Consider the following 15,128-nt stretch of genomic DNA (forward strand, 5'->3'; position numbering starts at 1 on the left):
GCCTAAAAATTTTGAAACAATTTCAGAAAAATGTTCCTCAACATACAATTGTGAAGACTTTGGATATCCCACCATATACAGTACATAACATCATCAAATGATTCAGAGAATCTGGAGAAATCCCTGTACACAAGAGACAAGGCTGACGGTCAACATTGGATGCCCGTGATCTTCAGGCCCTCAGGCGGTACTGCATTAAAAACAGGTATGATTCTGTACTGGAAATCACTGCATGGGCTCAGGAACACTACCTGAAATCATTGTCTGTGAACACAGATCACCGTGCAATCCACAAATGCAAGTTAAAGCTGTATCACACAAGAAGAAACCATATGTCAACACGATCCAGAAATGCCGCCCACTTCTCTGGGCCCAAGCTCATTTAAGATGGACTAAGGCAAGGTGGAAAAGTGTCCTGTGGTCCAACTAATCAAAACTTGAATTTTTTTTTGGAAATAATGGACACCGCATCCTCCAGATTAAAGACCTCCCAGCTTGTCATTAGCACACAGTTCAAAAGCCAGCATCCATGATGGTATAGGGGAGTGTCTCTTTCAAGGAAGGCCTTGCATATTTCAGCAAGACAATGCTAAACCACATCGTGCATCCATCACAACAGCATGGCTTCTCAGAAGAAGAGTCCAGGTGCTGAACTGGCCTGCCTGCAGTCCAGACCGTTCACCAATAGACAACACTTGCCGCATCATGAAACGGAAAAATCCGGCAAAGAAGACCCAGGACTGTTGAGCAGCTAGAATCCTACATCAGACAAGAATGGGACAACATTTCTCTCCCAAAACTCCAGCAACTGGTCTGCTCACTTCCCAGACGTTTACAGACTGTTGTTTAAAGAGTGGATGCTACACAATCGTAGAAATAGCCCTGTCCCAACTTTTAAATGAGTTTTTATTTACATTTATTTACATTTTACACAGCGTCCCAACTTTTTTGACATTGGGGTTGTATGTTTTTGATTCACATCCAGTGTATGGATGATTCAAGCACTGACTTTTTTCTATTTGTTATGATGTCATAAAAATGGCAAAAAAATTTTAAATGTTTTTCTTTCTGCAAAACAAGACTATACAAACAACAATAACATTTCATCAAATTCAAGTCATAATAAAATGTCTCCTCGTCTTGCAAACACTAATGTGGTTGTGGTTTGAAAGTTTACAGTCTGCAGTTTGTAATCTACACTTCACACACAATTTCTCCACTTTTTTCCAGGAGCTCAATGTCAGAAATATTTCGGTAAATTAAAGCATGATTTTTTGTGTGATGATTTTTCACCATTTTATCGGTTAAGCATGAGTCCGGGTTGATTAGCGAGTCAATTAAGCATGAGTCCAAGTCACAAGTCAGTTAAGCGTGAGTCTGAGTCAAGTAACAGGTCAATTAAGTATGAGTCTGAGGAAAGTCACAAGTCAATTAAGCATGAGTCTAGGAAGTCACGAGTCAGTTAAGTGTGAGTTTGAGTCGAGTTGCGAGTCAGTCAAGCATGAGTCCAAGTTAAATCATGAGTCAGTTGAGCGTGAGTCTGAGTCAAGTCATGAGTCAATTGAGCGTGAGTCTGGGTCAAGTCACAGGTCAGTTAAGCATGAGTCTGAGGCAAGTCACGAGTCAGTTAAGTGTGAGTTTGAGTCGAGTTGCGAGTCAGTCAAGCATGAGTCTGAGTTTATTCAAGAGTCAGATAAGAGTGAGTCTGAGTCAATTCGCTGCAGCCAAGGTAGTGCGGGTCCTCAGTAAGACTGTCCTATGAAGACTCCTCCTTAGTAGCCTGTTGGTCACACAAATGGAGCAGTCCTAACGAGGCTGCATGGTGACGTCAACAAAGCGAAACTTGTGAGGGAACTGGTGAGAGAAAATGGAGCCCGTTGCATTGTATTTGTTGCTTTTTCATTTCTTCACGGAAATGAAGGAGATGTTTTTATGTAGTACAATAAACTACATATACACATAGTTCTAAATAAAATACGATATATGGACAATATACAATTTATGAACAAATGCTTAATTAATTGATCATTTTACACTTTATAAGGTAACAAAGACGAATTTATGGACGTGAACAACTTCTATTTTACAACCCCATTTTCAAAAAAGTTGGGACGCTGTGCAAAATGTAAATAAAAACAAAATTCAATGATGTGTAAATTATTTAAACCATATATGTCATTGAAAATAGTACAAAGACAACATTTCAAATGTTGAAACCGAAAAATTTTATTGTTTTTTGAAAAATATTTGCCCATTTTGAATGTGATGCTAACAACACGTTCCAAAAAAGTTGGGACAGGGGCAACAAACTGCATTAAAACAGGCATGATTCTCCAGTGGAAATCACTGCATGGGCTCAGGAACACTTCTGAAAAAAACTGTCTGTGAAAACAGTTTGTCGCTTCATCCACAAATGCCAGTTAAAACTCAAAAACCCAAAGAAGAACCCATATATATATATATACAGGATCCAGAAATGCCGCCACCTTCTCTGGGCCCGAACTCATTTAAAATGGACTAAGGGAAGTGGAAAAGTGTCTTGTGGTCCGACAAATCAACATTTGAAATTCTTTTGGGAAATCATGGACACCGTGTCCTCCGCGCTAAAGACCACTCAGCTTGTTATCAGTGCACAGTTCAAAAGCCAGCATTCATGATAGTACGGGGGTGCATTAGTGCACATGGCATGGGTGATGTGCACATCTGTGAAGGCACCATTAATGCTGAATGATATATACATGTTTTAGCAACATATGCTGCCATCCAGATGACGTCTTTTTCAGGGAGGAACCTTGTTTATTTCAGCAAGACAATGCCGAACCACATTCTGCATGTATTACAACAGCATTGCTTTGTATTAAAAGAGTCCGGGTGCTAAACTGACCTGACTACAGTCCAGACCTGTTACCACCGAAAACATTTGGTGCATTATGAAATGAAAAATACAACAAAGAAGACCCTGAACTGTTGATCAGCTGAAATCCTATATCAAACAAGATCAGGAAAACATTTCACTTTCAAAACTACAGCAGTGTCTCCTCAGTTCCCAAACAGTTACAGAGTGTTGTTAAAAGAAGAGGTGATGAAACACAGTGGTAAACATGCCAACTTTTTTGGAAATGTTGTTGGCATTAAATTCAAAATGGGCATATATTTTTCAAAAAACAATTACATTTCTCAGTTTCAACTTATGATATGTTGTCTTTGTAGTATTTTCCTTTAAAAATATTTAGGTTTACATGAATTGCATAGCATTCTATTTTTATTTGCATTCTGCACAGCATCCCAACTTTTTTGGAAATGGGGATCTAAAACAAGCTCTGCTCCAACGGCTTTGTTTTCCATCATTTTCGTGGTTCTGTTTTTTTTTTTCTTCATGTTGTTTGCAGGTAACTGAAGGCCTGGAAGGATACATCTGTTGCATCCTCGAAATCACTCAGAACATATGCTGCATTTCTAGGCTGTATACAAAGGGTACTTCACTTTGGAGCAGCCTTCTATGAGGAGGACGAGTTGAATTGGAAATCACTCACCCTCAGCTATGTTAGCCTCAGTGAGCTAATCAGCTAGCCATGCAGACTTTGTAATGCGATATGTTTCTTTGAGCAGCTTGAACATAAAGTACATAAAATGTGAATAACTACTTTGTCTGGCTGTAAGCTTTGGTTTAGAACTGTAATATATTGCCTTTCTTTTTTGCCTCTGTGATCTTCCTGCTGAATTCATCAGTTTATTACCAGGCTTAGTAGATTTATCTTCAACACATTTTCTATCACACGCCTAATTTTTTATGAGCCATGATGTGTCTAATACAAAAAACGAAGGCTGGATGAGTTCCAGCAGATGATGTTGCGACAGTTAGGGTTCATTTACTGCACTGTACCAGCATCTTAGAATACTTAATTTCTTACCACACAGAGACTGTATGGATAACAAAAGATTAAGTACTGTGGAAAGGTTTGTAACAATTTACTGGTACATACTGTTCTTTTTAAAAACTTAAGATGAATTCAAACAATTGCATGCTGTTTGTCTTTTCTTAGCCATTTGCCTGTGATGCATACCTCATTGACCATCTAAACCACTCATGAATCTCAAAGATCTAACAAAGCTCACCTGACTACTGACAGCAGTTTCCATTGTTTTATACCAGTAACATCAGCTTAAGCAGGACAAAGAAGCTCACATTTAACTAAATGGCAAGCCAGTAAAAATCCAAACAGTGCTCTTTCACCACTAATTTACTTTTGTTTTACAATCTTCAGATGATAAAAGGTATGTTCCAGAAGAGTGTCTCTAACAGCAGCTCTAAATGCTGTTAGGTTTTGCTACAGCAGCAGTAACACTCCTTTACGGTGTAAATATATTCAGGACTAAATGGCTGTTCAGTTTGTAACCATCAGTATTTCAGTAAATTATAATAGCAGTGATCAGTAATGATATATTTAAAACTTCTCCTGTGACATCAAGGTTGGATATGATTGGCTTCTAACTTACGAGGTCTGATTTGTTTGCACAAGTAGGGTGTTATGCTTTTCCCCAAATGCAGAGGATTACCATCTCTCCTTATATTAGAGAATCTCTGATTACGTGCATCATCTGGTGTATGTAGTATGCTATGGTTACACTAGCCACTCTTTAGTTGCATTCTGACTTGCTATCCACAAGTGGCTGTGCATACTTTAGTTAAACTCAGATTTGCTGTTATGCTTCCTTGCACTGTTTTTATCAGTCTAATGGGAAGAAAACTTCTGCAATTTAAGTGCGAGCCAGTCACCAGTTGCAGTTTCCTCCTCTGATAATAATGACAGAGCTTTTCAGAGCTCTGATGTAGCTGCTGGATTGGAAATGAGTTGTGATGTTCACAGCATCTCATCTTTAAAAGTTCAAATTTTTGGTGTTAGCAACGTAGCATTTCCTGGTGTCTTCTGAGCCATTGTTTACCACTTCGTTTCCCACTGATTTGTTTTTGCTGTAGCACCAGTTTGACAATCAAGTCAGTCAAGTGGCCTATTCCTGTCAAAGTAGGCAGTTCTTGGTCATGTTGAGCAACTAAACCCACCAGACTCGGTGATGATATCCAGAAGTCTGGCTTGTGACCACCACAACAGCGGTGGCCTGTTCACTGGTCTTACAAAACCAAAACTGGACACCCTGGTCTGATTATTGCGATGCAATGTAAGTAGTTATTGTGATCATTTTTTGTACTTCATCTATCTGCACTGGTTTCAGCCAAACGATTGTTCATGATGCCCAGAGCTCCAACTCCTCCAGAGAAGCCATTGTTGCGTGAGCTGGAAGCTGATGGGTGCAGAGGATGATGCCCGTTGGCCATTTCAGACAGCTGTTTCTGCATGATGGCCAGATTTACCTTGTTGGCAGCCAGGAAGTCCCTCATTGAAATCATTTCCCCAGACATGCGGCGTCCGTCTCCTTCGCTGTCATTGACTGCATCAGTTTCAATGGATGGATCACGCCTGGCTCTCAGATGTCCAGGCACTACTACATTCCTGCGGTTCCCTCGGCCTGGGCAAAGGCATGGAGCCTCCAGCTGCCGCAGAAGCCAGTTCAGAACCTGTTTGATGACGATGGAGATGATGTTGAAGAGTGAGTAGATGCAGCAGACACCAGTCAGGATGAAGAGGAAGTTGCCCAGTCTGTAGGCCACCTGGTCTTCATAATGTTCCGTCTGGCTGCTCACCATATCTCCAAACCCAATCGTGCTGAAGGCCACGAAACAGAAATAAAGCGAGTCCAGATAGTCCCAGCCCTCAGCTGCTGAGTACATGGCAGAAGCACAGCAGGACACCAGTATGGCTGCCACTCCCAAGATAGCCATCACGCAGTACACGGATGGTTTCCAGCCTGCCAAACTGTCCCTCCGTCTCATACCGTGGCTGTCAGACCCAGGCCGGTCATAGTCATTCTCTGGCAGGGCAACTTTACGCTGGTGCCGACGCTCATGGCAGAACTTCAACACAAATGCGATGACAGTGATGACACGCTCCAGGAAGAGGTTGAAGAACAGGATGGTGGCGGCACAGCCGATAAGTCCGTAAAAGATCAGGAACATCTTCCCTGCTGTGGTGGCAGGAGTGGTCATTCCGAAACCTGGAAACAAGAAAACAACAATCAAAATCACTAACTATTAATAAAAAACTAAGAAGAGTTTGGATATCCGAATTTTTCAATATCCACACCCACCCCTGCTAGAAACAAGCATTTTTTACAGATTGTTACACTACTTCTCAAAAATACATACTGAAAATTTCCAGTTTCTATTTGTTAACCTTCTATCATAATGAGATTAGATTTTTTGTGTAGGTGCCTCAAGCAATGACCTAAATTCTTTATCAATACACTAGTTTGGAATAGAAGCTGTGGTGAAAAGATGTACCTCTAGGAGCGAGATCCCATCCCTGATAGAGTATAGCATGTCATTTTCTACCCATTAATGAAGACACACTGAAAAAATGGTATCTTTTCAAGTATAATTATATTACATGTAGTCACTAAATCAAATATATTTCGTTGAGATTGTTGTAAGATTATTTTAAGATTATTTACTTACTATTTCTAGATATTGTAACTTGTTATAAGTAATTTTATTAAGTATAATTACCTTACTATATTGCCAAATAATTTTGTTTGTTTTAAGAAATGTGCTAGATATAGGGAGAACTTTACTTGATAAAATTGGCTAAAACAAGAAAAATGTCTAGAAATAAGTAATATACTCTATAATCTTATAATAAATGCACAACCATCTCAAAGTGGGAAATATTAGATTTTTTTGACTAGATTTAAGATCATTTCACTTGACAAGATACCATTTTTGCAGTGTAAAAACAACTTCACAAAACTTTGTTGCCCCATCAGTGTTCTGCAAATTTGGTACTTACAGCGCTCTTTTACTACAAAGCCTGACTTGGACTGTGTTAAAGTGTCAAAACATCTACTTCAATGCACCCAAACTATTCAAACACTAACACATTGTGTTGTGATACAAAACACTAGCAATCAATCAGAATGCTGGATTCATTTTCCCCTGAGCGCTGCGCTCACTAAATGTAAAACGTGATGTTTTCTCTTTCTGTTTACTCTGTACTGTCAGGATGAAGATCATGGTCAGGAGCCTGACCTTTGACCCCTACTTCTTCCTAGACATGCCATCCACTTCAGCTGAATACAAATCAGACTCTGCTCTGCCACAAAGAGGCAAAAACCAATATTATCTAAGCGTCCTCACACTGCTTCAGCTGTTTACGCTCCTGCTGAACACAATCTACAACATACTAAGTCATTAAATCACCAGACAGAGCAGAGCTACAGAGTGATATCAGAGAAAAGAGGACTGTGTTCAAGGATCAAAGCAAACATCTACTTCACTGCATCAGGTCATCAAAGGTAAGACATAAATGGTCCATAAACAATTTTAATGTCTGCCATGGCAGTTTGATTTAGCCTAGGTGACTTAAGAGTGATAACCTTATAACCTGATAATCTGAAGGACAATGCAGTGCATTTGGAAATTTTAACTACAAAGTTAGCCCACCCATGTTTTTACAGGTGTTACGCACCAGGTGGCTCTCCCTTAGTGAGGCGCAAGCCCACAATGTTTTCTTTTCTTTTTTTTCATACTTATACTAGAGAGTCCCTCAGGAGAGGGAAACATTTAGAACTCAAGACTCAAGGATTTTAACCGATTACCAGTTGAGTCAGAGTAACGTGCATGTGGCAGTGAGAACTAAGGATTGAGCGGAGATTAGCGTGTGGGCACCCCTTAAAGAAGGCGTCAACAGCTGTCACTGCTCAACCTCAATTAGCCCTTCCTGCCCAGCCCCCCCCCACCCCCCCTCTTAGACAGCAGACTGCCTTGATGTTACAGTAGGCCTAACCAAAAATGTATTTCTGCCCACTCCACTGTTCCTACTGCCTCCATTCTAAAGAAACATTGCCATTTCACACCAAAACATTCAGAATGACTTTGTGTACATCTCAACCATTATCAGAAATAAAGTATATCATTGTTGTTACTACTATTATTACTGTTACAGATGATACAGTACTACAGATGAAATTACTTATGAGAGTTAACATGGTTAACTATTTTAAAGCATCTTTTTCAGTGCCAGTATATATTGAGTGTTAAATATGCTATTAAATTATAATGGCTTTGTAAGCCTGATGGATAATCATGAGTACAAAAAAATTTCCAGCTGTTCTGTTTTGTCACACTTCTACAGGAAGTGGACCCAGAGCTCGTTAACAGCCAGACATTAATTGCTCTTTAACGAGCAGCATAAGCCCATGCCCCCACATGCACCCTTCACCCTCTTTCTGAAACAGTCTTCTCCCCCACTGCTGGAGATGGGTTGCCATTGGCGACGGCGGCTGTGCTCTTGGTTAGAGTATCTGCTGTTCTCTCCTTGCAGGTTCTCATTCAGACTCTCATTCAGACTCTCAGTCCACTCCACAATAACAGGCAAAAACATCATTTAGTTGGACAATGAATTCACTCGCTATTCACATTTGAGTCTTCTGTTTCAATTTCACCTGAGCGCTTCACTCACCGAATGTGAAACGTGATGTTTTCTCTCTCTGTCTACTCTGAACTGTCAGTGATTTAGTTTAAGACTATGGTCAGGAGCCTGACCTCTGACCCCTGCTTCTTCCTAGACGTGCCATCCACTTCAGCTGAATGCAAATCAGATTCTGTTCTGCTGCAAAGAGGCGACAGCCAATATCATCTGAGTGTCCTCAACACTGCTTCAGCTATTCACTCTCCTGCTAAACACAATCTATAACTAAATCACCAGACAGAGCAGAGCTACAGAGCGATATCAGAGAAGAGAGGAGACAAAAACAGCAGATCAGAAGAGAAGAGAAGAGAAGAGAAGAGAAGAGAAGAGGAAAATAAAAGAAAAAGAAGAGAAAATAAGGGAATCAAATAAGAGAAGAGAAAAAAGATAAGAAAAAATATAAAAAGAAAAGAAAAAAGAGAAAAAGGAGACAAGAAAAGAGAATAAAAAAGAACTGTAGGCAAAAAAGAGGAAAATTAAAAAGAAGAGAAAAAAGAAGAGTAGAGAAAAGGAGATGAGAATGAAAGACAAGAAAGGGGAGAAAAAGAGAAAAAGACAAGAACAGAAAAAAACAAGAAGTAAGAGAAGGTAAAGAGAAGATAAGAACAGAGAAAAGAAAACAAAAAAGCAGAGAAGAGAAGAAAGGAGAAGAGAAGGGAAGAGAAGAGAAGAGAAGAGAGAAAAGGAGAAAAAAGAAAAGAGAAGAGAAGAAAGGAGGAGAAGAGAAAAAGATAAAACTAAATAAATAAATAAATGAATAAAGGTCTTTGTTTAAAGCTGATTTTACACACTTGCTATTTGTTTGTTTTGCTCTTTCAGCTAATCAGCTTTAAAGGGCTGTTCAGTTTCAATCTTTTTCTCTATTTACTCAGCGTCTGTGATGAACACCATACATTTTTATCTCTCAGTTACTCACTTTTGGTTGATAATATTTCCAAAATCACAATTTATGCCTCATAGTTGAAAGTGGTGACCAACTCTTGGGGCAGACAGCTCAAGAAGAAATTACAGTAAACAGACAATTACAGCATGGAATTGATCATTTAATCACTTTTTGTTATTCTTCTTGCTGCACTTGTTACTTTCTGGTGTTAATTAGTTAATTAGTTAATTAATTAATTAAATATTTAAATAGGATCCATATACTGTAAAACAAGTTCTTATTCTTCAGAAAGGTTGTTTAAAACCCTGAAAATGATGCTTTGATTTTACATGATTTAGTGTGTTGTACATGAACAAATGATGCCACATCAATTACTGACTTGAGCTGATTTCTTTCAGCAGCGCTGATGTAACACATTCATGCAAACTCAAAGCAAGTGTGCTTTCCCGTGCTTTCCAGAGACCAGCGGAATCATCTAGACCTGTTTGGAGAATTTAGCTCTACTCTCCAAGGATGTGACTTTGGTTAAACGTTGTAAGGTTTTAAATGGACCTTCTGTCGGGGTCTGGGCGGGCATGCAGCCCTGGGACAGAGATGGGAAAAAAACATCCCACAACCAACCTAAACATTAATTTAATGACATTTTATGGTCTAAGACAGACAACCAAACCTCTTCTCAAGTGATGCAGTAGGGCATGTTACTACTGCGTTTAGTAGCAAATATTAATGCATTCAAGCTTAAATGACTAGACAATATTTAGATTTCGGTAACACTTTTTTTTGGAGTGGTCCTACGTCGATGATTAATAAACTCTTCTCGGACTATCAGTAACACATCAACAAGAAGTAGCAGTAGTGAAGCATCTGAATACGTTGAAGTAAATACCTTGTAGATGATACATTGTTGATATATTGTTTACATTAAATAGATGTATTGTTAATATGTTACTTCCATTTCACAAAACCTAACCTTACCCAAAACCTAACCCTAACCCTGGCCCTAATCATAACCCTAGCCTTAACCTCACCCTGGCCCTAATCATAACCGTAACCTTAACCTCAACCCAAAACCTAACCCTCATCCTAGCCCTAATTTTAACCCCCCTATGTTTTTGACATGTTACTGAGAGGCTGTTGAGTGTTTGTTTCATCTAAAAGGACACTCAAAATAAAGTGTCACCCAGATTTCTTTTTGTAGATGTATTTTCTACTCAAAACTGCATAAAAGCTTGTAAAATTCAACTTTATCTTGACGCATGACGGATAAATATGAAGGTTAGTTTTATCAAAGAGAGGTGTAGAAGCTATGCTGTTATTATATTATAATAATTTTATAACTCATCCAAACTATCACTTGATCTGTCTAAAAAAATGCTTAGGATTTCCCTAATTGGACATAATAGCCAGTAATAAGCTACTGTTTAACAATGAGAGTTTAACTAGGTCTATCTAAATACGTAGTACTTAATACTTATTATGACTCATAAATTTACTTTAACCAATATTTTTGCCATGTGTTGTTTACAAATATCTATTATTGAAATCACTTATTGATAAAGTAGATTGAATCCCCCCGCTAATCTCTCTCACCGATGGTGGATACCACAGTTCCAACGAAGTAGAATGCCCCGCTGAAGTCCCAGCGTGCCCTGCTGGAGTCCACCCTGATGCCGGCCAGCTTGGCCTCCTCGTAGCTCCTGAGGAAGCTGCTGAGCTCCTGCTGGCTGATGTTGAAGGTGCGGCTGAAGCTGCGCAGGCGCACCGCCCAGCGCTCCCGAACCTGCAGCTCCAGCGGAGCCTCGAGAGCCGAAAACACCCCGGCACCCCCCAGCAAGTACAGCAGGATGGCTAGGGCCAACAGCACGAAGCGCCCAGTGTCTTCCCCCACCCCCAGGCACTGGCAGCAGGCCATCCACAGGGCTTTAGCTCCTCCAGTGTCCCCTTCAGTCCTCTGGAGCCTGGGTCAGACCAGACAGCGGCTCAGGTCTGGAACGAGGCTTCTTCTTCTGAGCACATTTTGTGGCAGCATCAGGCGCTCGCAGCTCCAAAGTCAAAGGTTCTGTTCCCGGTATGCCATAAACTGAAATAAATGAGGGGATTATTGGATAAATAACAAACAAAAGATGTGATCTGTTTTGTAAGTTGCTTTAGTTTAAAGCTTCTGAATGAATGAATGAATGAATGAATGTAAAAGTCCTCTGCACTGCTAGTGTGGACTCTGTGGCTCTGCTGCTGCTCTGTGTCTGTGACCTCTCCTGAGTGAGGCTGCTGAATGTGAGCGCTGACTGAACCTCCCACCCTCATCTGAGAGGCGGAGGAAGCATATTATTACAAAATGAGTGAAGGGAGCAGTTTTACTGAGCAAGAAAGCAGTTTGAAGTCTGTTTTTTTTTTTCTTTTTTTGCAGCTGAGGGTGTACAGTCCTCTTCATTTATTTAATTTACAGCCAAAACAGACACTAAGTAAAAGAAAAAAAAACATTTATTTAACACAAAATGACAGAAGCCTCAAAAACTACATAATTTTTTTCTCACTTTCAGTTTATCAAAGAAATCTGCAGACACTCCTCCAAAGTTCAGTCTTAGAAGCTGGTTGATCATTTCTTGAAGTAATCAAACACATTCAGTGATGTTGAGGTCTGGACTCTGGGGTGGTCAGTCCATTGTTCAGCTTCTTTGTTTGATGTGTCTGTCTCCTTCTGTCCTGCATCTCTGTCCCTCATGGCCAAATGGTGAGCAGTTAGATTCCATTGTTTTAAAGTAAAGGTGTCCCAAAGTCTGAAAATAAGTGTGGGACATTATGAATTGTCACATTTTGCGGTTCAGCACTTTTTTATGTTTTAATGAAAAATATGATGATTTTATGTGTGCACAGCTGTTCAAAGCTGTGTTGGCTAGTCATGAACTGGCTGCGTTTTTGAGTTCATAATGAGCTAAAATTGTCGCTACTGAAACATTTGGTAAAGTTTGGGTAGAGTTATGATTGTTTTAGTGTAATGTTCAATCATTTGTTTTAATAAAATAAACATAATTGTGGTATAGGGTCACTCAAAGCAAAAGGATTTCAGTCCAAGTCCAAGTCTGTTAAATGTGTTTCAGCTCTGACTTTGAACTAATTCAGTAAAACAATCCAAATCAGATTGGTCTTAAAGGCACAGTAACAAAAACAGCCTGTTTAAGGCGCAAAGAGAGAGGCTGGAAAATGTAGAACTAAATTATGAGTGGAGAACGAAAAACAGGATGTGGCCCTTTAATTGTCTGTGCTAATGAACTGGTTGGCCTAAACAGGACACAGAAATAGTATTTTGAAATACCTGAATGGCTGAATAGTTGAACACTTCTATTCAAGGTGCCTTCACATTGTTGGTGATCGATACGAGCTGACCTTTCGAATTTGATTGGAAAATTTCACCATTTGCTCTTGGACGCTCTGAGCAGCTTTCCGCAAATATCACTTTTAGTACAGAGGGAGGAAATGCATTATGTATTGTGCACAGTCTGAAATGCCGTAGCCTCATCTGATAAATGTAGGTCATAACAGAACTGAGCAGGACTCGGCTATTCAGGCCTAATTAGCTCGATATAGCCATGCACCAGAGAAAAGCTTACAGGCAGATTAGTTATAACTTGTAACTTATAAAAGTGGTTACAGAAAAATTAATCATACTGAATAATTCATAAGAGTTGAATAATTTATAGTAGGAACCACATTTCATACTAGTTACTGAAAAATTCATAGCAGTTGCCAATTCATAGAAATTATTAGATAAGAGATAGTAGATCCTTAATCATTTATGGTAGTTACCGAACAGTTCATAGTAGATACCGAATAATTCACAGTAGAAACTGAATAATTCAAAGTAGACACAAAATCATTCTTAGTAGTTACTAATTAATTCACAGTAGTTACTGAAGGATTCATAGTAGATACTGAATCATTCATAGTACATACTGAATAAATTATAGTAGATACTAAATAATTCACAGTAGGTACTGAATAATTCATAGTAGGTACTGAATAATTCATAGTAGATACTGAATAATTCATAACAAGTACTGAATAATTCATAGAGGTTCCTGGATAATAAGAGTAAAGGGTTACTCAAGTGGGTTATGGAAACTAACTACGTTTAACCATTATATTTGTACTTATTTGAATATCATCATTGTGTAAAGACAAACAAGTATCTCTACAATAGTAACTTTACAGCAGAAGAGTTTTTTTTTTTTTACTTTCAATGTAAATTAATATTAAGAGATTTTATTCCAAGCTATTTTGGAGCATTTCTGTTGGTCCATTCATGATTGAATTATGTAGATAGATAGATAGATAGATAGATAGATAGATGTGACTATGTTGGCGTAAACATCTTTGTGTTTATGAGGTCACAGACGTGTCATTAAGAAATGAATATCCTGCTAGCCTCAGGAAAAAGACCTTCTCATCAGCGATTACCAAAATCCAATCTGTTTCGCTGTTCAGAGGTCAGTTGTATGGAAAATGAACTTCACCTTTCATCCACCGACAGCGATGCAGGGTAGGTTTATAAAGCCAGAGGCTGTCCTTTCCCTCAGAGCTTTGAAGCTTTGAAGCCTTTCCTCTCACTGGACTGTGGGGGATGCCGTGGCAAAGTGGGTCAGCAATCAAAATACAACAAATATATCACTATTTTTCCCATAACTTTCCCATAATTTTTCAGAATTCAGTGTGTGAGATGTAAACAGAGTGATTCAGAGCAGTTTGATGTGAAATGGTTCAGATTTCTTTACAGTGGTGGTGATAGGAACCAGGGGTCGCCATGACTACAACACAAATATACACATTTTATTTATTATCCAAAACCACCAGTGAACTTACACGAGTTTTATATGGAATGTTGATGATGAGATAAATCTGAGATGATAGGTTTTCTTTAGGACTATTTTGCCTTACAATACCCTGCATGATTTGCATTTGAAAAGAATTTTAGGTCAAAACTTTCTCAAAACTATCATAGAACTATCATCAAACTTTTCCTATCACCACCACAGTGAACAATCATGTCTGTTTGCCAAGTCTGTTTCTTTAAATTGACACATATCATAACAAACCATTCAGAAAGACTTTGCTGAATGACTCCGCTTGTTAACAATTTAATCAAGATCAAGCAGAAATTTTGAAATTGGTGGAATTGCCCTTTTTTTTTCAAAGCCTGTCTAACAATGTTTGCTTTACAAACTACTAGGCTACATTTTTATGTAAATTATGGTACCCTGCTCAAACACTATATATATATATATATATATATATATATATATACACATACATACATATATGTGTGTGTGTGTGTGTGTGTGTGTGTGTACGAGGAACCTGTTCTAACTGTAGCCTATCTGAGGTCTCTCACCTTCTCCATAAGCCAATTTACAATTTAAAATGACCATGAAGAAGGCCATTGAGGACCAACAGGACATTGACTGTGTTGCTATGGCTTTCTCATAGATCCTGCATTTCCACACAGCTCTTGAAGCCTCTCCAGTCTGATTGGAATTGTAAACAGGAATCATAAACATGGAGCCTGAGCTCTGGAATAAATGAACCCTGTTGAAAAAATTAACGCGTGTAGTATCTTTGCGCAGGATCGTTCAACACTTGATTATTCATATATTCATCACTTTTAAATG

The 15,128-nt window shown here is 39.0% G+C and overlaps 1 protein-coding gene across 1 annotated transcript; it reads right to left on the reverse strand.

Moving 5' to 3' along the window:
• Positions 1 to 5,209: 5,209 nt before the first annotated feature.
• On the reverse strand, positions 5,210 to 11,377 carry kcnk13b (potassium channel, subfamily K, member 13b). Its single transcript, XM_036582740.1, has 2 exons — positions 11,056 to 11,377; positions 5,210 to 6,111 (listed from the first exon to the last, which is right to left on the reverse strand). The coding sequence occupies exons 1-2, from the start codon at positions 11,375 to 11,377 to the stop codon at positions 5,210 to 5,212; spliced, it is 1,224 nt and encodes a 407-aa protein (XP_036438633.1).
• Positions 11,378 to 15,128: the final 3,751 nt, after the last annotated feature.

This window comes from Colossoma macropomum, unplaced genomic scaffold (genome assembly GCF_904425465.1).
Source record: "Colossoma macropomum unplaced genomic scaffold, Colossoma_macropomum, whole genome shotgun sequence".
Taxonomy (NCBI): Eukaryota; Metazoa; Chordata; class Actinopteri; order Characiformes; family Serrasalmidae; genus Colossoma; species Colossoma macropomum.

What these genes read in the sequence shown, in the direction of transcription:
- kcnk13b (XM_036582740.1), bottom strand. Translation starts at nt 11,377, where the DNA reads ATGGCCTGCTGCCAGTGCCTGGGGGTGGGGGAAGACACTGGGCGCTTC. An exon ending in AACTGTGGTATCCACCATCG is followed by an intron (nt 6,112 to 11,055) that starts GTGAGAGAGATT and finishes TCTTGTTTCCAG; the next exon opens with GTTTCGGAATGACCACTCCT.